The sequence below is a fragment of the Vidua chalybeata genome, chromosome 3 (assembly GCF_026979565.1).
Source record: "Vidua chalybeata isolate OUT-0048 chromosome 3, bVidCha1 merged haplotype, whole genome shotgun sequence".
Classification (NCBI taxonomy): Eukaryota; Metazoa; Chordata; class Aves; order Passeriformes; family Viduidae; genus Vidua; species Vidua chalybeata.
Window position 1 is genome coordinate 6,471,468 of NC_071532.1, and position 25,415 is coordinate 6,496,882.

General features: G+C 40.3%; 1 protein-coding gene across 2 annotated transcripts; it reads left to right on the plus strand.

Annotated features, from left to right (window-relative positions):
- The first annotated feature begins 17,001 nt into the window (after positions 1–17,001).
- Positions 17,002–24,992, plus strand: LOC128785084 (serine/threonine-protein phosphatase 4 regulatory subunit 3B-like). 2 transcript variants are annotated; one of them, XM_053937242.1, is made up of 12 exons: positions 17,002–17,097; positions 17,428–17,642; positions 18,912–18,989; positions 19,193–19,306; positions 20,180–20,296; positions 20,494–20,625; positions 21,266–21,368; positions 21,828–21,986; positions 22,631–22,800; positions 23,143–23,282; positions 23,725–23,899; positions 24,478–24,992. In XM_053937242.1, exons 1-12 carry the CDS (start codon positions 17,082–17,084, stop codon positions 24,559–24,561), a joined length of 1,503 nt encoding a protein of 500 aa, XP_053793217.1. In that variant the 5' UTR covers positions 17,002–17,081; the 3' UTR covers positions 24,562–24,992. The 2 variants fall into 2 exon arrangements, with proteins under 2 accessions (XP_053793217.1, XP_053793216.1); XM_053937241.1 differs by having other exon boundaries at positions 17,002–17,642.
- The last annotated feature ends 423 nt before the right edge of the window (positions 24,993–25,415 follow it).

Consider the following 25,415-nt stretch of genomic DNA (forward strand, 5'->3'; position numbering starts at 1 on the left):
ATGGTAATGTGTCTTTGTTTTTCCCAGGGAGGCTGAATCTCAGCACTTCCTTTCTACCCAGCCCACTTTCTTGTACTGATCTGATTGATGTCATTACTTGTGATTGTCACAAAGGGCACAGATACGAATAACTAACCTGTGCATTTGGAAAAGACATCTGTTTTTCCCTGAGGTGAGAACAGATGCCTACATTTTCACAAAATCTGATATTCAGAAGCAGAGAGCCTTGAAGTTACGTCTGTGCCAGATGAATTGGCATTTGTCTTTTGAGATTTGTATATACTGTGGACACAAGCACTAGGAGGATGAGCTGTTTAATGAGGGAGGCTGGGAGGAATTGTGAGTTTCCTGTGGGTTCTCTTCTTTCTAGGGGAAGGAAAAGAAAATATCACCTTTTCAAATATACCCTTAAACCCTTGAAATTTTGAGCTTTCATATTTGTGTTTAGGACTCTTTCATGGCTGTTGCAGGGGTGTTGCATAATAGCTATGAGTAGCTTTCCCTGGGAAAAAAACTAGAAATGCACCTGCTGAAATGCTCCAAGTTGCTGGGATGTTATTGTGCCTCACAGATTGTTGTCAGTCAGATCCTGTGCACTGAGGAGCCTCTTCTGCAAAGCACAGAACACTCTCCATGGATCCTGACTTTGACAAAAAAGACATTTCAGGTCTTGCCCATCGAAAGTTCAGACATGAGAATCTTCTAAGCAGCAGAGTCTGCCATGCTGCACATTTGGTCTTAAAAGCAATTTTCTTTTTTCTTTGCTAGTATGAGAGCAAAGAAAATATTCTCAGCCCTGAGGAAACTTTTCTTCCTAGGAATGCTTAAGAAAATTCAATGGCACAGCGTAACTCTTGGTGACTTTCTAATCCTTAGCAAAATTTTGATTTTAAAGCTGAGAAGTGTTGGTGTTACAGACAATTATTTCTTTTTAATTATTCCCACAACAGTTTTCCTCTTCAGTCCCTGCCTTGTATTGTCACTAGTGAGGATAGACTGGAAGGAGTGTATCGCAAGCTTTTGTCTGGATTTATAGGGTGCTTGCATTGAACACACTGATGAACCCCAGTTGAAACTCTTCCAATTTGGAATGAATAATGTTGGAATGATGCATGAGCTTTATAGTAGCTGTCATGCTATTTCCAAGAATTTCAGTCTTAATGTCCTTTTATTGTGGATTATATATAACACAGTTATTTGACTGTGTAATTAATGTCCTTTTATCTTCATGACAAAGAGTTACCATAGGATGATGCTGAGAAGATTTAAGGTTTTTTTATTGAAGTTTTTGTTTTCTCTGCAGTTCATGACTGTGAAACACACATGAACTACAGGAGCAGTTGCCTCCTGCATTTAGATGAAGACAGCATATGCCCTCTGCTCAGCACATGACATTTTTAGATTTAAGCTGGATGATAGATGCAGGAGGAGGGTGGGAAGCAGAGAGGAAGTAGAAACTCAGAGAAAAAACACAGGTTCAAAGAAGTTTCATATCTCACCAGACACTTTTATTGACAGCACTTGGGGTTTTTTTGCCTTGCCCCTCAGGGCAGGAGCTGTTCAAGTGTAGAGGCAGAAAGGCTGATGGTTTTTGGGGGGCACCCCCATAATAGGGCAGTAATGATGTGCACTTTCCAGGAATTTTTAAAATGAGGAATGAGATGTGGCCAACTTCAGTGCAGACCACACATATCACACGGTGTTGATTATCAAGTCTAGTATTTTTTCTCCCATAAATTATCTAGTTTTGCATTATTGCTCAAGTATGCTGCATGATCTTCTAATTCCATAGTGAGATGCCAATTAGAAATAATGCTACAGCAGACCATTAAAAGACAATTTGATGTACCTTTTTCCACTGTAAACATTAATTGTTGGCATTGTTTTTCTCACTACCACCTCCACTGTATGAGTGACAGCAGTACAACTCACCAGTTTGATATTTCTCTTGTGTCTATAGAGAAAAAACACTGGGAAAAGCCACCTGTTATTTTAAAAACGGCATTGAGGAGTTCCTACTGTGCACATGTGGAATTAGAGCAGAAAAACTGCAAAGAGCAACACAGCTGAAGGCAGGTCCAGAGCAAACACTCAGTGCCAAGCCATCACTCAAGAAATTGTTGTGGGAAGCACTGAAACAAGGGACTTTGCAGGCAAGATTATTGGCATTGCCTTTGAAAAGAAGGTCAGATTGTTTGGTTGGGGATTCTTTGCCCTCTTAGCAAATAATTTATTGTATCCTGAAGTGCCTGTATTTCCAGTGAAAAATGGTTCTGATGAGTAATGAAGGGGTTCAATTATGTGTTCATGTTGTTTTACAAAAAACTGCTCAAATCCCAACAAAAAAATTTTGTAATTTCCAGGTGTCTAGGCCAAAACCCTTGGTACTTCTCATTTACTGGAGATTTCTAGAAATGTGAGGATTCTTTATACATGATACTGAAATGTACTGAAACAGGAATGCTTTTTCCCCCTTTACTTTGTAATTGCCATTACTTATGTAGAAGTAGTCTTCAATTTGTTTGACATAAGTCGTGCCTTTTTAAGGCTGAGTGTATTTAAATGGGGAAATCTGTAAGATGTTTATCAAAGAAGCACCAACCAAAACTTTGATTCATCCTCATTTCAGCCAGTGTGAATTACTGCAAGTAATACATATAGAGATGTAAAAGTGGGTATGAGATACATTCTCAGGCTTTACTTGTCATCAGAAGGGTAAATAAAAGCCTCTTCCACGTGCTGGTGGCAGGGTGAAGAGATTTTATGCAAGCACTTCCAAGTTTGCACATCTGACACAAGCTGTACCTTTTTTCTTTCTGAGACTTGGTATTGTATATTGTGAGTTATCAGATAGATTGACTGAATTTATTTCTACTTCCAAGTGAAAGATTGACTGAATTTATTTCTACTTCCAAGTGAAAGAATAATAGTTTTAGCAAAAGATTTGAGAATATAATTGTGAATAGATTGCTTATATAGAAATGCTAATTACACTTTAAAAATGAACATCTGTGTGAAAAAAGAATTATTTCTGTAAGTGTTTCTAGTAGCAGCAGCACGTGGATTTTGTCAAAGTGGATGGTTATAGGTGTTGTTTATACATTGTAAGTGTTTCTCTGAGGGGAGAAAAGGTAAAATACTGTTTCTCTTTGTCTTCTTGTATCTCTCCAATGATGTATCTAAGATAAGTCTTACAAGTTAGGTTTAAACCATCTTGCTTTGGCTAGTGGATTGGTCTGATGTCCCTTTCAACCTAAATCACACTGTGATTCTTACATTTATGTGAAATCCCCTTGTATCTTAAGTTGGCTAATTGCTTACTCAAGACTTGCTAGCTGCTGCTTCACTCCATCCTGCAATTCTACCATGACAGGATTTCTCAAATACTTGGAAGGGATACAATGGAAGCAAGAAAATTCTCCTTGCAGTGCTCAAGTGTTATAAACTCATGCAAGCCTGTGTCGTCTTTGTGCCAGGTGTTCCACAAAGTAATGGTAGGTAATGCAGGAAGGTTTCTTTCAGATTGTGTTTGCTTTTGTCAGGTGCAGACATAATAGCCTGCTCACTAAAAAACATGCACATGTGGTCCTTGGTTCTTGTCCCTGAAGCTTTGCTTCCTTGTCAAACAGGGAAGTGAGAACCTGGAGCCTTTGCTACACATTAATGTAAGGATTGTGCAGAAGTGTGGTAACAAACTTGTCCTGATTTAGGATTTCTATCTCTGTTTCTAATATTCTTGTAACCCCACCAACCAGCAGTTTCTGAGGGGGATAAGTATGCTGAGGGGCATGGCCTTCAAACCTGTGGGAGACACCCTTGTTCCTGGCAGAAGAGCTAATTCCACTTCTGCTGCATGCGGGGAGGGAAGGTGCTAGGTGGCAGCGCGCTGTTTTTTTAGTTCCTTGATCCATGTATGTCCAGGAAATAAGCAGATTATCTCACTCTTGTTTCTGCTTTCATCCTTTTCTATTTTAGTTGGGATGTGCATGGGACTTTTGCTCAAATATACTTGAGACTGTCAGCATAGGATACTGAAGGATAAATTCTCTGTTACTAGTGGGATGAGCTCATGTGGATCTTTTCATTCAGCTTCTCACAAGCTGCACATTACAACAGCCAGTTTATTTCTGAAATCTGCACCAGCTCCCATACCTTAACACTGCAGTTCGAACATATCCTCATTTTGTTTGCTTTTGATTATAGACCAGGGAGGGACCTTGGCCTCAGATAGAGCTTCGACATGTAAGACAAATCAGAGCTGCTGAACAAAAGACCTGTGGCTTTATTTTAAAAAAATAAAAAAGAGAAAAAAAATACCACTCAAAAGACTGTTAAAATGAATATTGCCAGTGGTTTTCCACTTGCTTCTCAGGGGTAAAATCTCACTTCCTCCCTCAGTTTTAGTCATCCTCCTTAATGCCAGATAGACTCAGTATTAGGATACTTGGAAGGCAGCACTGTAATGATACTGAATTTATTAGGTCACTGTGAGGTTTCCTGGGAGTCAGTATCATGCCAAATGAAGAAAATTCTTGTGACCTTAATAAGAAATCACTAAATTGTTTATTTCCTATGGCTTTCCTTTCATTCCTCTGATTAGAGAAGATTATTTCATAGAAACAAGTTCTTCATATTCCTTCTCAGTCTTCTGCATTCTTGTTTAAAAAAACAAAACAAAACAAAACAAAAACCTCAAAACCCCAACAACAACAAGCAAACAGGAAAACCTCCCAAGACACCGAAACTAAAACAAAACCATAAAAACCACCACCAACAACATAAATCAAAGGATGGTGTAATTCTGATTTATATAAAAGAAAAGGGGAAAAAAAAAAATTACCGGGTTGTCTGTGCTGCTCTGTGTACATCACTTGGGAGCAAACCCAGTTATAAAATATGTGGTGTTTCATAATTACCCTTTCTGCCACAGGACCAGCTCTGAGCCCTGCAGGTTTAGCACAGTTTGGGGGATGTGTGACAGCTAGGTCATCTGCCCTAGCATTTTCCCTTTGGAATAAGGCATGGCCAGTAGATAATTTGCCTGAACCCACAACCAGTAGATTCTTTTGCCAAGTGTTGACACTATGCTGCTCTTTTCAGTCATATGGCTTTGCCTGACTGCTCACTGGATGTGGGAGGAGTTCTGAAAGCCGGCTAAAACTCAGGTGGTATCATTCCATGTAATCCTTTACTCAAGTGAAAAGACAAATTATTTATATGATTACTAATTTAGGAAAATATATTCATTATCCTTCTTCAAAAATCTTCTATGAAAACACTACTTTAGAATTTAGTTCTTAAAAAACCACTTTAGTCTAAAGACAGCCCTGTCTTTAGTCTAAAGACAGACACTTAAGTTCACAAATATTACATTTTCCCTTGTTGAACACATCCCCTTGCCAAAATCAAGTTTTCTCCAATTCTGCTCTCAAGTCTCACATATAGATCAAGATTATGTGTCAGTTCTTAAAAATATTCAGGCACCTCAGTGGCTTTTCTAATGGACAGCTGTAGGCTGACCATGGTTTTATTTTTACTCAGCCCTGCTATCTCTTTGTACACTTGGATGATAAAAAAGGATGTTGGCACTTGAGGGGATTTTGTGCTTATTCGTGTGTGTGTGACATCTGATTCTCAGTCCCTTGGGACTCTCTGCTAACTACAGTATTATAAGGGACCTTTATAAATTACTACCTCATTTTGATGGATTGCCATAAAAAGGCTTGGCTGTAAAGGTGAATCAATTTTGTTCTGTTAGTGGGAATTAAATTGCTATAAATGAAAGAGAATCTTGCCTTATATTCAGATTTGTGTAGTCATTAAGAAGGGTTTTGGTTTGTTTGTTTTTTGGGTTTTTTTAACTGCTGAGAATGGATTCTCACAGCCTCTACCATAGCAGCCCAGATCCTGGAGTCCTGTGCCTTTTGCTGGGCCTGTGCAGTTCTTTGAAAGAATAATTTTCTAGCAGAGAGGATTGGAAAATAGTAGGATCAAGTTTGGGAAACTCAGTGTGGCAATCCCTGCTCTCTAGGTATCCAAAGCCTGTGTTCACAACTGAATATGCCTTGTCCTGCAGAGAAGATAGGAAACCGTGTGCAGTGCTGGTACCAGTTACTACTCAAAAATGGCTTTGAGTGCTCTTGTGTGTTGCAGAATTTCTTCCTAACCTTGTGCTCTGTTGGCCATGGTCCAGACCAGTATAGCAGATACAGAGAATGAAGTAAAACCAAGCAACCAAGTTCAGGCAATAAATGTTTTTCATTTTTCCAGTAATTTTATGCATTTGATCTCTATTTTCTAAACATTCTTTCATGCTGATATTAAACATACTTCCACTTATATTTGCACCAAAGCACCTCTGTTAATATTTTCTATGAATTAAAATCTCTAAACGTCTACATTTTCAAAACTGATCCAACATTTTGCATGGCTAAGATACAGATCTATTTACAATATATTTTTTTAAATCTATTAATATACAATGGCTTTTTTTTTTTTTAAGAGAGAAATAGTTATTCAAGGCTTTTTGTATCCTTCAGAAGATGTTGGTTTGAGCCTGTATTGACGTCAGGGAGCTCGTTATCATTTTCATCATAACAAAAGTGATAACAGTGATAACCACTTTATTGTAATAACAACAGCTGGCCAGAATGTTTTGTAAGTATTCAAATTTTTTTAAAAAAGTAAGTACAGAACAATGATTTTCATAGACTTTTCATTGGTTTTTGTCATCTTTCAGACAGTATTTCAGCTCATTTCATTCACATTTGTCAATCCTTAATTTCAAAGAAAGGAAATCAGTGACATTTGCTGTTATGGATGTAATGAGCTGACTCTCAGGGAACCAGCACATCAGAGCTGCTCCTGGAGAACTATGCAAATTCTTCTGAGCATCATCATTCATCAACAGAAGTCAAAACAATCCTGATTTTGGAAGACTTTGTTTCTATAGTCCCTGATTTCACCAATTTCACACACAAACATGCTGCAATTCTTTAACTGCTGATTGTTCTCTCAACTTTGGAGTTTTATCAACAATCAGGGAAAACTGCTGACTGTGTAATTTTAATCCACTTTGTGGAGATATTTAGCAACTTTTGGAAGAAAACTTTATTGTTTGGGCTGAATGCATGTTTGCTTAAACAAACTGACAGCTGGATTGCCACAGTGAAGCCATTCCTCCAGAATCCACAGTGCACTTAAACAGGCAGGAGGTTTCCTCTTGCATGAATACTGTCCTAATCTCCTTCAAACCAAAACCTTTTTTGATATGTTACTCTGGATTCAGGCACTTTAAAATCACCTTGTTTTAGAAGCCACTTCAGAGCTGCAGTATCAGCACCTTAAAATCTTAATAGTCTCTTTTACTCCCATTCTTTATTCTGTATATTTCAATTGTACTGTACTTTTTTAAGGACTTCCTTATACGAGGCTCTGCATGAGCCAAATGTCACTCAGTTCTGGGAAGTTGCCCTTGTTACATTGTGTTTGTGAGGAATTCTGTGTTCTCCTTCATTAGCACCACAGTGGAAGATACTCATGAAAGCTCAAGGACAAGAACATCAATACTCTTTGGCAAAATAACCCAGAAGTATAGATGTTTTGATCCTGATAGTTCTAATCATCCTGATCTCTATCCATGGTCATGTTCTGCGAGTTCTGACTTCTGAAAAATTGCTTTTTAAAAAAAGTTCATGTTCTAGAACTGAAACTTTCCTTGGAGGGATTCCCAGAAGACCTCTGGGGTCAGAGTATAGAACATTTCCCCTTGTTTTAGGAAGAATTCAGGTGACTTGTGCTGACTTCCTGGAGTTCCTTGCGATAGGGCAGTGACAGGCATCAGATTTCTGCACTCTTACTGTCCATTCACCACAGACCTGACCTTTCCTCGAGGCAATAACCTCGATATTAATTCATTACTCATGAATATTAGGAGAGAAGAAGAAAGGAGCAGTGGAATGGTGGAAGATAAAAAAAAAAAAGAAAAAGAATTTTCTGTCAAGATGTTCTAAGGAGAATGGTTTAACTGGGATGGTCTTTCTTGGGAGCAATGAACAAGTGGCACAACAGCAAGTGTCTTTCAAGTTCATAGTCCATAAACACAAGAGATGACAGTTTGGGAGAAGTAATTTCAGCTGTTTGGGCACCTTACTGTGTGCTCCATTAATGGCAATATAGCAACATTTGCAGTATTAGTGGCTCCTTAGCTTGGAAGTCTGGTCACACAGGCAGCAGCCATTGAGAAGCAACAACATAAGGGGGTGCTTGGAGAGTGGGAGGAAGATACCAGAGATTTAATGACCTGAAAGTGAAATATTTGAAATATAATTACATGAAGAACATTAATTTTTCCCCTTGGATTATGTTTGAATAATGAGGACTGTAGTGTCTGCAAAAGAACTGGAAAGTAAATAGCAGCCAGGTGTTGTAGATGTCAGCGAACCCAATGGGAAGAATGATGATGTCTAACTCCATTTCAGAAGGCTGAATGATTTCTTTATTATAATTATGTTATAATACATTAATATGCTATATAAAAGAGGATACTAAATACTACATGCTACTTTCTCTAACTATCATATCTAACTAACTCACAACTTGTGACCCTGTTCTCCAGAGCCCAGACACAGGTGGATCCGACTGGCTGTCAGGCCTAAACAATCCACCATGACCCAACCAAGCACTCACTCTGGGTAAACAATTCTCCAAACACATTCCACAAGATAAAAACAAGGAGCAGAAATAGAAGTTGTTTTCTCTTTCATTTCTCTCTGTGCACCTCAATAAAAAATCCTGAGAGAGAGAGAAATGTGCTTGCCACAGCCAGGGATTTGTTTTCTTTAGTCTCAAGAAGGGACATGATTTGAAATGTAGCATTTGATTTGAATGGTGTCTCTCTGAATTTGAGAAGTTAGGAAATAAACTGAAATGTGTTTAAGTCAGGGGCACCAAATCCCTTGTTGATGTTTACATAGATGTACATTTCAAGGCAGTTGTTTTGATCCATTCCAGCCGTGTTGCGCAGGAGTCCCAGAAGCACTGGAATATCTCACCTGCATGTTGGGCATGATTTTTAGTAAACCACCCTCATGCATCTCCAATGAGGGAGTGATATTTACCCTGCAACATTTGGACCCAAGGCTGCCTCACTGGGAGCAGAGAGGGCCCAGATGGTCAGGAAAGGATGCATTTTACAGGTTTCTGTCCCTTCTCTGGCTCAAAGCACCATCACCAAGCACAGTCTAAGCAAAGAGCAGATTTTGAATAAGGTGCTGATTGCCCAGGGACTGCTGTGCTGCACAGCCAGTCCGGAATTTGCTGTGAGATTGCTTTAATTCTATAAAATATGCTGCTCTGATATTCTAGGGTTGCTAAAAGACAAAATTCCCAGAAGATAAGTTGGTCTTTAAAATCGAATGAATGAAAACAGCAACTTAATTAAAACTTTAGTACTTCTGGGAAGGTTTTTTTGATGTAGGCAGAAGGACTAAATTTACTTTGTTCTGATCATTTTCCCCTAAACACTGGCTTGCTGGGACTGTTGGAGGCTCAGTATCCTCTGCATCCCACATGAATTTCCTTCAGTTGTCCTGCTCACATCCCAGCTATGTCCTGAAAATAAATATATAGCATAGATCCCTTCAATTTCTAAGGAGGATAATGCTTCTCCTAGGGGACCATAAAGCTGAAATAGATTATTTTAAAATGAAAGCATTTTCATCCTCAGCCTCCTCCTAGGTGCCACTCAAATACAAAAGGCAGAGGTATGACATGTAGGTTGTCCAAAAATGCCACCTTTAAAACCTCTCAATCTGTTTTATACTCAAAGGCTATTCTGCCAGTTGACTGTAGCACACAGTGGTGCTTCAAGACTGAATTTTTTTTTTAAATTCCAACCTCTTCCCCAGGAAGAGACCCAGGAAAGCTCTTAACCACTGTCATTGAGGCTGGTGGCAAAATTGATAACTACAATTTTCTGGCAATGTACACATTCCTTAACTTTGCTTTCTAGTGTATCAGTAACTTTCACTCATTTTTCTGTGCCAGTTCAGGATCTTGACATGTTCAGTCTTTTGCAAGAAAGCCAACTTGATTGTACTATGGCTTAATACAAAATAATGAGCTTTACTTGTCTTATCCAGCCTTGCCACAGGTTTTTGTGCTTGAAATTTCATTGGACTGGAGTGAGAGGGTTTTCTGCCTGAATGCACCTGAATGGGCATCCACCCCAACATTTTCTTCCTGTGTCTTTTTCTGTCAACTCTGTTTTGTTACAATTTTGCAAAAACGCAGAGGGAGAAACTTTAGATCCAACAGATTTAATCAATAAGGATTTCAGTGTAGAAATGTTTGTAGATAGAATTTAATACAGGGCTCAGATGATGATGACTAAATGGAAGGGCATGAAAGGGATTTTTTTGAGGCTGGAATGTGTGGGTTTCTGGAGTTCCTTATTCTGGGTAAGAAAGTTCAATTGTGATAATTATACAACTACAGTATTACAGCTAATGAAAACATGAAAATATCTAATGAAATTATAGTAATGATATTTGAAGGCAGCTTAGGGGCTCTTTTCTGCCTTCCTCAGTCCCTCAGGGTGGTATGTCTAGACTCTGCAAACCTTCTGTTAGTCATGTTAAGAGGGCCTAGAACAAAGCAAAATCCTTTGCTTTAACAGCAAAGACTGCTGAACATCTCTGTTTCTGTGATGGATATCTTGCAAGGTCAGCAAGGGTTAGTCAGGCCCATTTTGCCCTCAGTCCAGTCTGGCAGATCACACAGGCCTCAGGGCATTTGGACCTCTTGCAATAAGGGCTGTACATCTCCTTATCTCCTGCATAATGTCCTTAATCTCTCTGCACCAAATAAATGCCACTGCTCTACTTTCCACTGATCTCGTGCAGCAAAAACCCTTGAGCATTGCTGGGAAAGCAGTTCATTTGACAGTATGGAAACAACTGTGCATTCTGTGGTCTTGCATTTCTTTCCCTTTGAGAAATTAAACAATTTTGTTTTAAAAACACATTTAAAATATTTCAATTTGAAAAAAAATCTATTTCTGACTTATAATCACACAATGAATATATACTTACTTCACTTATACTTACTGCTATGTGTAAACCTCTTTCATGCTTTTCCTATAAGGTACCTTTGAAAATACTGAGGGTATTCTGAGTTTGTATTTTTTACTTCTCTACCCCAGCAGAAGACAGACCAGCCCTGCTTGATAACTAGTTGCAGAGGATTAAGAAAAAAATTACATTAGTATTTATCCACTGAATAGCCAGAGTATCCTCTGCTCAGCTAAAGCTGACCTTGGAGTCTAACATTTTTTTTAGTGGCACATTTCTGTGTTTTTTATATCAGTGTGTTCTTTGGAATGGTAATACTGGGGAGATGGTACTCTTGGTTTCCACCAATGAAAAATTCCATGACTTTTAGTACATGCAAGAACTGGGGAATGGATTCTGGAGAAGCCACTTACTTTCTTTAATTCTCTGATTATGCATTAAAGTCTGGTGGATGGAGCAGGCCCTGATGTCCCAGAAGACAGCAGCACCGTGATTTTGGACAGAAGAGACTGTGACATTAAACAGGTACCTGGGAATGGAAAGATCAGACAATTTCTTGCAGTTGGACTGCTGGCTGCTGAAGTACCTTTTAAATTGCAACTCGTGTTTGAGTGAAGTATATATTTTTCCATAAGCAGAACTGAAAGTTCTTTGCCAGAGTGGCAAATGCCAGCGTGGCTGAAAATCCTAGCTCCAGTTCTTGTTTCTCTCTCAGGGTAACATTTGGGGTCTCACATTCTCCAGTGATCAGGGCACTGAGGTCAGGCACCAAAGCTCTCCTTCTTGAGAAGGAGAAGTGTTTTCTAATGCATCTCTACAGTTAGCATTTCCTAGGGACTGCTGCTAAGCCTGTAGCTCCTCCACTTTGTGTGAATTGCAGACAGAGACTCCAAATCCCTGGAGGTATATAAAACCTATATAGCCCAGGAGTGCTTGTCTCTCTCATCTCCACTCTGGGCTGTGGTGATGTGGATTTAAACAGTGTTTTAAGGGTTAAATGTGGGTTGCAGCTTGTAAAACTAATGTCTAATTGTACTAAGCAGATCTTCCTTCCTGATCACACCTGGCATGTGCCTCAGTTTAGAGACAAGTTTAGGAGAAAGCACTCTGGAATGAGTGTTTCCTCTAAAAAAAAGGTTCCAAAAATCCCTTTCTGCCAATGAGGGATTAACACTAGCAGATGAAAGCGAAAAAAACAACTGTCTATTGACAAACAGAGTGCACAATGTGTCAATATTCAAAATTAGCCATTGATCGTTTTTGTCAGATCCAAAGGAAGCTGCCAAGGTCCTTACAGGGAATCACTTTTGTAACTGATGAATTTTTTCTTTAACTAAAAACCAAGCTATGTTAAACAACCTCCCTGTGCACACACTCATACTGTAACAAAAGAAAACCTCAAAATGCCAAAGAAAGAGAAAAACAGCAGCTGACCGTGTGGCGGGGAGGAACAAAATGGCACCTGGCTTCTTCTCAGGGAAGAAAAAAAACAAAAGGTTCACAAAGTAGCTCAGGGGGCAAAAACCAAACAGATGGGAACCTGATGAATCTCTGGTGTTGGTCTCCTCCTCACAGCAGATGAAGCTGCTGGATTTGATGTCGTTTCTCTTGTGGGTTCAGCTTTTCTGAGGTCTGGGGCCAGGACGGAGCAACTCCTTGTCTCCCCGCTAGTCCTCTGCTTCTCCCATCAACTCACTGTTCTCAGTCCAAAACCAAACTGAACAGTTCAGGAGAAAAAAAAAAAAAACAAAACTGTGAAAACTGTGGAAGGTTTGCTATCAAAGTCTCCAAGGCCAGGGAAAGGAAAAAAAAACTTCTTGCCTAAGCTTATAAAAACCAAGCTAGCTAAGCTAAAGTCTGCCCGTCTGCAGGGAACCATGGATGCCTGGGAGTTAGGCTTTGAAAAAGCCTGCACAAGAACCCCCAGGCTCAACCTGAGCCCCAAGGCTCAACCTTTGGCCCTGGACCCACCTTAAAACTACAGCAACCATTTCTGGGCATAGAGCAGATGGTTAGGGAAGAGAGTATCATCATAAAATCACCCCAAGACAGCATGGAGCAGGTAATGACCAAGCTGTTCCTTGTTGGGAACTGTCTTTGCCAATGCTGGGCTTCTGGGCATGCCTCTAGTGTAAATCCTTCATATTTATTTATTGTTTTCCAAAGCATATCGGTTCTTCAGGCTCTTAATTGATTTAAAAATCAGCAAAGCCATTTAGAAGTCCCAGAATGCACTGACAATCGGTGGGATTCAGGGTGTGCCTCTGGTTCTGACAAGGACATCTGAGCTCCTTAATTGCCAAGCATATCTGAATGATATATTGATCAGGCTGTCACTGAAGGACACCCTGGATATCCAGGCAGAGCAGGATCAAGACACTCTGAGCAGCCACCTCGGATAATGTGAAACATGCCTAGGTTTTTCATGCAAACTCAAGAAAGAAGTAAACCCATTATAAACCAGCCAACAAAAGTTGTACCACACACCCCATGCCCCAACAGTCCCAGCTGAACCCATCTTTAACTACTAAAGGAGTTGGTGAGCAAAGCATCTGTCAGCACAAGCTGGGAACTTTCTGTGCCCCAAGTCCTGCCTCTGGCTCCCAGAGCTGGCGCTGGTCCTCAGCAGAGACCAGCATTTTGAGGCTAAAGAAGATGCTGTAATGCTGCAGTGTGATTATTTCTGCCCCTGCGATGTACGGAGAACTAAGGCACAGTCTGCATGGATACACCAACCTGGGAATGTCCTCAGGTCTGCAGTGCTGCATAGAGGAGTTACCCAGTCAGATTAACAGTGTAGTGGGAAAAGTGTTTGTCACACTCGCAAATCTCGTTCCTCTGTGGCTCACTTAAAGGTAAAAAATCATCCACAGTCTTGTGAGAGCACACCACCAACTCTGTGAATGGAGCTGAGCTGATCTTTATAAAACCAGAATTTTGAAAAGTGGGAATTATTCCTAGCTGACTAAATACTTGGTTTCAACATTGTCACTTCATAGCTAATATCTGTAAGCTTTAGCCAGTCTTTTTAAAAGTCCTTTCTTTTCCATTTCAAATTGATGTTTTTTATGAAATGCTTTCATCACTTCTTCCTTCCCCCCCCCCCATTCCCACAAATTGAAAGACAGATCTCTGGTTCTTTGGAGACCAAATACCCTTCAGTTCATATTCCACAAAGTACTTTTGCATGTTTTAATGGAGTAGGTAGAAATATTTTTCTTGGTTTATGACATTTTAATTGAAGTGAAAATCCAGAGCTGAGCATTTTCATAAAATGAAAATTAAAAATATGTGACTAGGGTTGAAACATTTTATTTCTAATCTCTCTCATTTATTACACTTGCTTTCTCTTTTTTTTAGAAAAGTGTTTTCAAAGGCAAAAGGAAACAGAGTATCAGAACTATGAAGAGAAGATCCATTCCATAAAGCTCAAATAAGGAATTCCTCAAAACTGACTTCTACCATGATTATTTTGCTAAAAATAAATCAACGTCTTCCAGTAAAAATTTTCTATTAATGGGGTTCTGACTGGAAAAAGTATCACAACTTGTTCCTGCATATGATCTCCTCTTTTCTAAAGGCCCCCAGAAAATTTTGTGTGGTGTTTTCCATGGGACTCATTTCATGCCTATTTCAGATGCAGTTTTCCATTGATGCTGAATTGATTTTTGCTTTTTTTTTTTTTTTTCTTATATATTCTCTGTGTTCTTTACAGATGTATTTGTAGCCTAATAGTGTATTCACTGTCCCAGTGCTTTTCCTTACCTTTTTCCCTGGGCAGAAAGACAAAATATATTCCAGAGCTCTAAGCCCCAGTGGTTACAAGGCCCCTATCCCATCTCGGTTCTCCCTAGGAACCAAGGTCAAAACCAGCAGGTTTTTTTTGAGATGCATTTTCATCAAGAACATTTAGTCCCTAAAAAGGGGAGGAGGGAATCAGGGAAGGGTTAAACTGAGGGAAATTGCCCCACCAGTCTTGTCTCTGATTGGTGATTTTTGTCAATTATGCTAATTTGCTAAACTTGGAAAACTGCATTTACCCCGGGGAGGGGTATGTGTGTGTGCATTTTGTGGACATTTTCCACATCTGCCCCTGGAGGCCTCCAATAAACACCAGCCTTTATATTACCTCCTATACTAATATTATCTTGAAAGTGTGTGTCGTTTCATTTATAGGTTTTTTAAGGCATCCCCATGGGTAGAAGAAGCTGGGACGCACCCTGAATTGTGAAACACTGGACCTGTTCATTGCCATCTGATTTCAAAAGGCTTTCCAGCCCTAATGGGCTAGTGGAATTGTTCATTGTCACTGATGTCTCCCTTATTGCAGCAGGTGTCCTATTGCTGGAAGGGCCAGTGTGGCCCTTAGTGAATGTGGCATGAAGGGACATGTAGCAGCTTTAAATTAACTGACAGAAAAGAACACTTAGAATGTAATTTGAAATTTCTAAGGTGTTGCACAAACATGAATTAGTCTTTGCACTTACTGGTAAGACAAAACCAGCTGCTATTAACAAGCCAACACAGGGTAAGAGCCATGACACAGTTATTACTGTTTTTATATCTCTTCCAAATCATAGGGTCATAGAATGGTTTTCATGGGAAGGGACCTTAAAGATCATCCAGTTCCAACCCCTCTGCCATGAGCAGGGATGCTTCTCACTAGACATGGTTTCTCAGGGCCCCATCCAGCTTAGCCTTCAACACTTCCAGGGATGGGGCATCCACAACCTCTGGATGGCTTGTCTAACACCTGGATCAGGAAGTTGTCCTCTACATGCTCCAGGAGTGCCCTTGCTTGCAGCCTGCTGTGTTACTTTCTCAGCAGATGTTGGTGAGGTAGGTGTTAAAGAATACATTCAGTGCAGGAAACTTGGGATGCAGCTGCAGTACAAAGTGCAGGTTGAGCTCTGAGAGGGCAGGAGCCCAAGCCCAAGGCAAGAGGTCATGAGCTGCCCTTTGCATTACAAAGGGCACAGGGTCCTGTGGGGCAGCCAGGGGACTCAGAGACACAGTAGGAGCTGATGAGCCCAGACCTTCATGACCTTAGATGGTGAGGGGATAAAAGCACACGAGTTTCTTTATTCAAGTTCCTCCTCAGAGGCACCGGCTTGAGTTGTTATTTTGTTTATTTAGTTACTGCATCATGATTAAACTGTTTTGAGGATCTGGACATCTGAGACTCTGCTATGGGAAACCCAGGGCTAAACTTGTAAGGAAACCTGGTCTGACTTTGTGGGAGTGGAGGATACAGCTGGGAAGGCCTTTGATCCCACATGAGGTGATGTGGGACTGACTCCAGAGTGGCTCTTGGGTGGTTGGACAGGGAAGTTTCCTTAACACTGAACCCCTGCCTTCCCAGCCTCTTGCTTCTGAAAAGCCCATAGCCCTCAGCTGCAGTGCAGTTTGGGAAGTGTCCCAGCATGCTTCCATGATGACAATTTGATCAGAGCTAGGTTTGGAAGGGACCTAAAAGCTCATCTGGTTCCAACACCCCTGCAATAGGCAGGGACATCTTCATAGCTCAAAGCCCCATCAAGCCTGGCCTTCGATACTTCCAGGGATGGGGCAGCCACAACCTCTCTGGGCAACCTGTGCCAGTGCCTGGCCACTCTTAATGTCCAGCATTTCTTCCTAATATCCAACTGAAACAGCTTAAGGCTATTCCCCCTCTTCCCTGCCTGCCCTTGGGAAGAGGCCCTCTCTAGCCTTCTTACAGGCCCCCAGCAGGTACTGGAAGGGGCTCTAGAAGTTCTAAACAGCCACTGGTCAGTGGCTGGACAGTCATGAGCCCAACATTCTGGAGTCTGGGAGTTAGAGGGACGGACCAATCACAGGCTCCGATCCAGGTGATGCCACAATGACTGAAGAACGCCTGAGGCAGTTGGAGGGGCAGAGCATCAGGAGGACAGCGCAGAGTGGGCTCCTGTCTTGCTTCCCTCTCGTCCCCTTTGGGTATTGGTGTCATTCTCCGGCAGTCACCCAGGACCTTCTTGAGTCAGAGGAGGAATGCCTAAATCCATGGGTAGAATTTGTCATTCGGTGGACCTTCCCACCTGTGAACTCCACAGACTTGGAGAGATTGCAGACCTAGTGGCTTCTGTTCGCCTCTCACGCATCCGTAAGCAAAAGCTAGCACTGGCCTTGAAGAATGAAGGCTATATTCCAAAGCTGCTAGAGCTTTTCCAAGTCTGTGAGAGTGTAAAGAACACTGAAGGCTTGCACCTTCTGTTTGACATTGTGAGAGGAATTTTGTACCTGGACAAAGCCATTCTCTTTGAGGTGATGTTTTCTGATGAGTGTATTCTGGATGTTGTTGGATGCCTTGAATATGATCCTTGTTTGGCTCAGCCAGGATGGCACAGGGAAATCTTGACCAAAACAGCAAAGCTTCAGGAGGTTATTCCTATCAGAGATCCTGAACTCAGGCAAAAGATCCGCCAGACGTCCCGGGCACAGTACATTCACGCCATCATCATGCCTAATTCGTCGGATTTTGAAGCAGATTTTCTTTCTACTCTCAATTCCTTCATCAGCTCCAGCAAAGAGGAGATTTTACATGCATTGCAGGTAAGTGGTTTTTAATGTGGCTTAGATGCGATCTGTAGTGATCCCTCTGGCTGTAGTTTGGAAATGATTTAAAGCTGGTGAACACTGTATAAGTTAATCACAGGCACTTTCATTTGCACAACATTTTGAATGCTTTCCCTTCTTTCTGATCCCTTGGATTTTTTGTATTTTCAAAATGATAAATTTCAGGTGAATATCTTAATACTTTTTATGGCCTCTAACAAGATATAGTCCTTCTCTTTGATTGCCAAGCAAACCTTTGGAGCTGGTTTTGTATAAGCATTCAAGGAACATGTAACTTCTGGTATTTCATTCCAGGGACATTTATTGCACTGTTTTCCATGTAAAAGGGTGCAGAGAAATGGGTGGACAGATATGGCAGAAAGTGCCAAAACACTGGAGAGATGATAATGTTCCTGGGTTTCTTGGAGTCTAAAGAATGAAATGCTTTACAAGAAGTGTAGTGTTGTCCTATATATCCTTAAATATCTTATAGCAGTAGAGGATGTGAATCTGAAAAGCAAATAATAGTCACAAAAGTCCCCTATCTTGGCAAAGCAGAGTGCCTGCATGTGGCAGAGCTGGTTTTACTGCGAGTGAGATTCAGGAGAATGTGGCAGCAGCCAAATTGCAATCTGTTAATGGAGTCCCCATCACAGAGATGGACTGAAAAGGTGCTTTGCAATGCTGCAGATCCAAAAGAGGCAAACTGATCCCCTTGGGATGTTCACAGTGTAGTATGAATGGTGCAGGTACAGTAGGGCCAAAGCTGTCTCTTGGCTAGCACTTTTTACATCAGAAATGTACCACTTGCTTCCCTAGAAGTTTATGTGCAAAGTGCTGTGAGGGCGTCTGAAACAAATTAGGGCTGTCCTTTTTTGTCCTTTTGATGCATGTGTGGGTGTAGCAAATCCCACAGTGAGTCTGTGGGGTTTGACAGAGCTGCAAATCATAGAGGTGGCATGGCAGAGAAGGAGAGGAAATGTCACGCTGTAGAGACGAATTTAGGGATCAGCTTTAGGGATCATCCCCTGTGCCCAGCTTTACCTGTGGCTCTGATGACCTGGAGCTGCTTCAGCTGCACAGGAGGAGTGCTGAAAGACTGGGAATGATCCTGCTGGATGGGTGCTCTAGCATTTGCCTCCTTTGTGATAAAAATAATGGCAGTGTGGAAAATTTGACTTTGTGCAGTGTGGGATCCTAGAAAGATCATATTTTCAGTTTCCAGAAGGCACTGAGTAATTTGTGTTCTTTTTGTGTGCTCCACAGAAAGATGAGGAATTTTTGCCTGAAGTTTTTGCACAATTAAAAAATGAAGCTACAGCTGGTGAGCAACAATGTGAATTGGTAAGTCAGCAGTCTTGGTGGTTCCTCAAAGGCTTTAAATGAGAGGGATGAAGTAGAAAGTGAAACTGTTCTGAGAGTTCTGCAGTCTTAGAAGTACTTTTGGAGAATCAGGCAGTACAGCCTCCAGTACAAATTTTAACTGTTTCCTCCTTTCAGAGAATTTTCTGACTCAAATACACATTTTTTTTTTTCCTGTGCACCAGATGAAGTTTTTCAAGGAATTCTGTGCCTTTTCTTTCACGGTACCTGAGAAAAGAGATGAATTTCTTCAAACTTTGGCAAAGTTGGGATTTCTTCCAATTCTTGAAATGTTAATGGTAAGTGAAAACATAGAACTGGTTTTAATAAAGCTAGAAAAGCCCACAGCCATATAGCGTTTTTTTTTTTTTGTTTCTGTTTTTTTTTTTTTTTTTGGTGGTTGTTGCTGTTGTTTGGTTTTTTTGTTTTTGTTTTGGGTTTTATTTGTTTGTGTTTTTGTTTGTTTGTTTGTTTTTTTTAATCTGCTGAGCACCTTTTTGTAAGTCTGATTGGAGAGTTTTGCTCTGCTGAGAGTGGAGGTTTCTGGTAATGTCCAGAATCCAGAAGCTGCCCACAGTTCTGCTCTGGAGTAGCCTGGCTTGACTGCTCTTACTATTTTTACTTTTCAGACTTCATGATGGAGAAGTCTGAGGGCCGTGAAGTCCTTGTGACAAGGTAGTCAAAAGGTGAAAAAGACTTTTTCATGTGGAAGCTTGATTGTTGTTTTTTTATCAGATAAAACCACATCCCTTAAGGAAAGTTCTGGATTCTTGTCGCCTGTAAATGGGCACAGAAACTGTGGCACACCGTGGTTTGTACAGTTGGTCCTTTAGTACAAAATTAATAAATTGTGGATAGCAGGCATAGAAAATCAATAAAGTCTTAGATATTCAAGCAAGTAGGACGTTGTGAATGTTTCCAGGCTAAGTTAGGGCTCTCAAATACCCAGAAAGCCTTGTCTCCTTTCCAAAGGAGGAAAATAGTAGGGAAAGGATTTGCCTGGTTCCTTGTTCTTTTTCTGTAACCATATTATCGTGCTTCTCATGAAAATTTTTGTAACAAAATGTTCTCCAGTTTTTAAACTGCCTTCTCTTTGCAGCTTCACGTGATAATAAATACCAAACTTTATTTACTCTAACAAATTAATATCTTTCTTTTTTTTTTTTTGTGAGGGAATGGATAATCAGCAAGTTAGATCTGCTGCTACAGATATATTGTCTTATCTAGTAGAATTTAGTCCAGCCACCATCCAACAATTTGTAATGCAAGAGGCCCAGCAGAATGAGAATGTAAGTAAAAGTGGTGGTTTGGAGTTTGTTGAATATACCAGTTTTAGGGCAAACAGGAAAATAACCAGAAAAAGAAAACCTAAATTTCTGTGTTTTGTTTTAATTTTCATTTTTTAAAAAATGCAGAAAGTGGGGAACTCATTCCATTCTTGTGAGTACTTATTTTGTGATCTCTTTCTTTGGTTTTTTTTTTGCAGGATACCCAACTCATCACTGAGATCATTGAGCAGATAATCCGTTGTCCTGACCCTGAATTTGGAGGAGATAATCAGTTAATGGAGATTTTGTGTGCCCTGATTGATCCAGAGAAAATGCTGGCCATAGCTAGTGTAAGAGAACATGAATGGCAGAAAACGTGATACTGTCTTGGCAAACTTAAAAGCCTGATATTCTCTATTGCTGTTATTGTGGGCAGAGGATAAAAAATTATAGGATTTTTTAAATTGAGTGGAGTGTGGTCTGATCGCAACTTTAAATAAGCAAAAGATATGCTAATTTTGCTGCTGAAAGGCATGTGTCTGGGGCATCGTGCCAGTATCAAACCACACAATCCCACGTGTCAGTGCCATAGCACTGTCTGACCATAGCTCTCTCCATCTGGATGATAAATCTTGAAAGATTTTAATACAATTGTTACGTACCAGAATATCTGTAAAATGGTTTACAGGTTGTTCTGGGCAAAACTACGTACGCTTCAGAATGGTTTAAGGACACTTTGTCAAGCACTTTGAGTCATTGATGTTTTTTTCCAGTATTCTGGGAATTCTTTTAATGATAGCTAGCTTGTTTGGAGACACAAGAAACACAAGTTTGTCCCAAAATAAAGAAATTGATCTTGTGTGAAGACAGTGCTGCAGATCCAAAGAACTCAGTAGAATTCTTTGTAGGCTATTTCTTCTGTTACTACTCTTTTTTATTTAAAATGTTGTATGTGAATGCCAGTGTTTAATGAAATTATTGTTGTTTTAGAATTTAGAAGTATTTGAATTTCTCGATATCTTCTACGACCGTTACATTCATGTTCTCACAGCGCCGCTTCTGGCTGATACATCAGAAGAATGGTATAAAATAGGTAATGACAATTTAAATTTTTTTCCCTTTGAAGGGTCTTACAGTCCTGGTAACAGCAATAGACCTGTGATGCCTGCTGGGAATACACTTGCTGCAAGCTGCTGTTCCTCCAGGGACAGGGATTCTGGGGGCAGGACTTTCCATAGCCCTTTCCTGAAGCTGTGAATGCTGACACAGCTTGATCGTGTACTTTGTAAAGATATACTTCCTTCATGTATATTGAGAATAATGCCATGGTTTTACTAGTCTAATTTTAAAGAATATTTACTGTGAAAGCAAAAAAGCTGCAGTTGTGTTTGTTGTTTTGTTCTGAGCCAATGTCCTGCTTCCCAAAGTAAACCAGTAAAACAAAAGTCCACTAAAAATACGTCAGGAACTGCAATAGCAACTGAGCTCAGTGTACTTTGACAGTACATTATTTATTTTTTTGTACAACTTATGGCATTATTTTTTCTTGTAGATAATTATCAAACAGCAGAAATACTAGCCTCAGTTTTGGAGCTGTTGTCTTTTTGTGTGGAGCAGCACAAGTATCACATGAAGATTTTCATTATCAAGAAAGATCTCCTAAGAAGAACACTGGTCTTGATGAAATCCAAACACAAATTTCTGGCCTTGTGTGAGTATGGAACTGACAGGATTTCCTTTTTCAAGGCTTTGTGTGTCCTGTGTGGAAGGTGTACCAGTACCAATGTACACTTGAACTCAGAATTCCTGTTCATTTGCTGTGTTTTACAGACTACAATTAAGTAATTTGGAAAAAAGGAGGTAGCAGCTGTCTGTAAGCACAGTTGCCTCTTTTGAAGTCTACAGGGATCCTTTCAAATCTTCACGAGAGGATCCTTTGTAACTAGATTTCTTGCCTCATTTCAGTGGAAATTGTGTCCTTTCTTAATAATGTCCTAAATCTGGTTCTCCTTGTGGAGAGTGAATGAAATTCTGTGAACCAGGATCTTTAAAGACTTAGGGCTGGTTCTGGGAGGGGAGCAAGGACAAAAGCACGGTGGGGAGTTACTAGTTTAACTTCATGCATGCTGGAATGCATTGCTGCTGGACTTGAGAAAGAAATCCATGGTTCCTGATGACCTTCAAATACTCAGGAAAGTCCAAGAAGGAAAGAAAGGTGACCTATCAACATATCTGCTTCTGCACTTTAGGGGTGCATATTCCTCTTGGGGTAACACCAGGTTTTTCAACTCTTCCACAAGAAGGGGAGAGCCTGGCATGTGGTTGTTGAATGCTTGAATGTTTTTCTTCACACAGGTGCTCTTCGCTTTATGAGGAGAATAATTGGCCTGAAAGATGAACTTTATAACCATTACATCACTCTGGGAAACCTGTTTGAACCCGTTGTAAATACTGTGTTGGACAACAGGAATAAGTGCAACCTGCTCAAGTCTGCCTCGCTGGAGCTGTTTGAATTCATCCGAAAGGTGAGTCCAGCAGCAGCCTCAGCACCAACATGTCCATGACCTCTCAGGCCAAGAGGCAAAAGGCAGATTTTCCAGGATAGCAAACATCCTATTTTACTGGAAGGGTCACAAATGGGACTGGGATGTTTATTGTCTATTGTCCATTTCTAAGGGAAGTTTAATAATTCTTTCTAGATCTCAGCTTTTTCCCTAAGAATAAATCTGATTGCTTCCCATTTGTTCTTGACAAGAATATTTTGGTTCTGGACAAGGAATCAGTTACTTTCCAAAATAAAGTTAAAAGCTTTCTGACTTTCTGTGTGTGAACATTTGAGACTGAAACCCTATTTTGTTCTTATTCAGGAGGATATTCAGTTCCTTATTGCACATATAGTTGAGAACTTCTCTGATGCACTGGAATCTGTCAAAAGCATTCACACATTCCAGGGACTGAAGACAAAATATGAGCAAGAAAAAGACCGGCAAAACCAGAAACTGAACAGGTATGGCCCAGTTTCTGTCTTATGAGGCTGCCTGTGACTGCCATTCTGCAGGCCTGCTGGTTGGTTTTTAATTTCCCATAAAGCAGCAGAAGCAGGTGGCTGGGATTTGGGTTAGATTACATTCTTGCTGAAAACTTCTTAAGTTAGAGTAAACCTCCATCTACCTTTCTTTGAGTAGGGCTGATGTGGTCAGTAGATTAAATGTTCTGCTCAGAAAATTCTCAGCTTATGAAGAGCAGAATCTTGCTTTGTTCTTCTGAGTTAGGATTCAGTCTGCCTCATTATCACCTGGGTAATTGTGAAGCTTCTGGTGAGGGTGGAAGCAGGGATGGAGCTGTCTTCACCAAGTCACTTAATTCTAAAGCTTTGGAAGCCATTTATGACCTGGCTGAGTCTGAAACATCAGGCAAAACTTCAATCACTTGTCCTATGTCTCTTGCAGTGTCCCCTTCATGTTGCCTGGTGAGACATTTGTCAAAGAAGCAGTAGTCTCACAGGTGGATGAAGATGTGCAGTTCCGTGAAGGTGAAGAGAAGGCAGCTCCAACGTCACCAGCAAGCTCCAAAGGCTCCTCTCCAATGTACACAACCCTGACCACAGTGGAGACAGCCCCCAAGGTGGGAGAGAATTTTATGGAAGCTCCTGTCCTCACACAGGACAGCAGAGCAGCCTCGTGGAGCTTTACTGGGTGTAATGTGGCACAGTCAGCAATAGCCTTGTACAGGGTACCTTAGTTAGGGACAAATTCATCCCAGTCACTGACTAGTTTCACCAAGAGTGAAACTCTGACTAGCTGGGGTAAGGTTCAAGGAGTATAAGGTGGGACTGGAGTCTGCTGTTAATCTGGTGAGCACAGGTTAATTTTGTCTCTTCTGCATGATTGAACTGTTGCTACTCCTTGGCTTTCTTCCCTGCCCAGCTGGTGCCCTGTGTGTGTGATGTACAGATGAGATTGCCTTTTTTGGAATCTATTCCCCATCAGGGAATTAATTAGTGTTTTTAAGCAGACAAAATGCAGGAAGTGATGCCTCTTTTATGCCTTTTACATCTGAGCATTATTTGAATCTGAGCAGCTACAGAAAACTGTGGCAAGAATTTTATTGCTCACCCCTAAGACTTGGGGGCAAAACAGATGTGCAGCATGTATTTTTTTCAATGTGGGAATTTCATTTTTTTACCTTTTTCTAATTGGCAGAGAGGACTATGTGAAATATTTGGTTATCCTGATGATGAAGATGATGGGACATCGCCAAAGAAAAGAGCTTGTCTGGATTCCTAAAGGAAACTGAAATTTTAAAATATGAACTTTTATTATGGGTTTTCCAGTGCTGCAACTGTTTAATGTTAAAATACGGAACCAGCTGCAATCCATCACATAGATCTCTCTTGTAATATATGTTGTTATATAATAATTATGTAATGTATGTTTATAATATAATATAATACAATACAATATAAGTAATATAATTAATATTACAAAATATAGTAGTAATATATAGTAACATATGTTAGGTCCATTTCTCATGGAATAGTTTTATGTGAAGCCATTTCTATGTTTTAGAGATTTAGTTAGTATTTAGTTTAAGGTAGTGGCTAGTTTTAATTGTAGCTCTTGTTTGGAAAAAAATTGCTTTTTGCATAGATACATAAGATAGTTTGTTCCATCAAACAAGCTTATTTTCTATTAAAGATCCCAATGTACTTGTTTTACATCATCTGTAAATATGTGGCAATATTAATGCTGAGCTGAAAAATTCAATAATTAAAATTGGACTCTGTAATTTTATAAGATGTGTTATTTGTAAGTACTATTTTAATAAAAAGTTACATGAAACTTGACTGGGTGGGTTTGCTTCTTTTCCTGTGAGTTACTGTTGTAGTCAGTGATGCCATGCCCTGTGCAGAGGGTAACCCCACTCTTGGCTTCACTTTCAATCTGTCAGGGCCAAGCCAGAACAGGGTTTTAAAAAGATTTCTACTCTTTTGAAACTGAATTGCAGGTGACATCTCAAACTTTGCAACTAACGCAATTACTTTTGCCTAAAGCTGCTTTATTTTAGCAGATTTCAGTATCTGGTTGTCTATAGGCTCTCAAGAGGCTGAGGCCAGTGGTTGAACAAATCTGCACTCCAG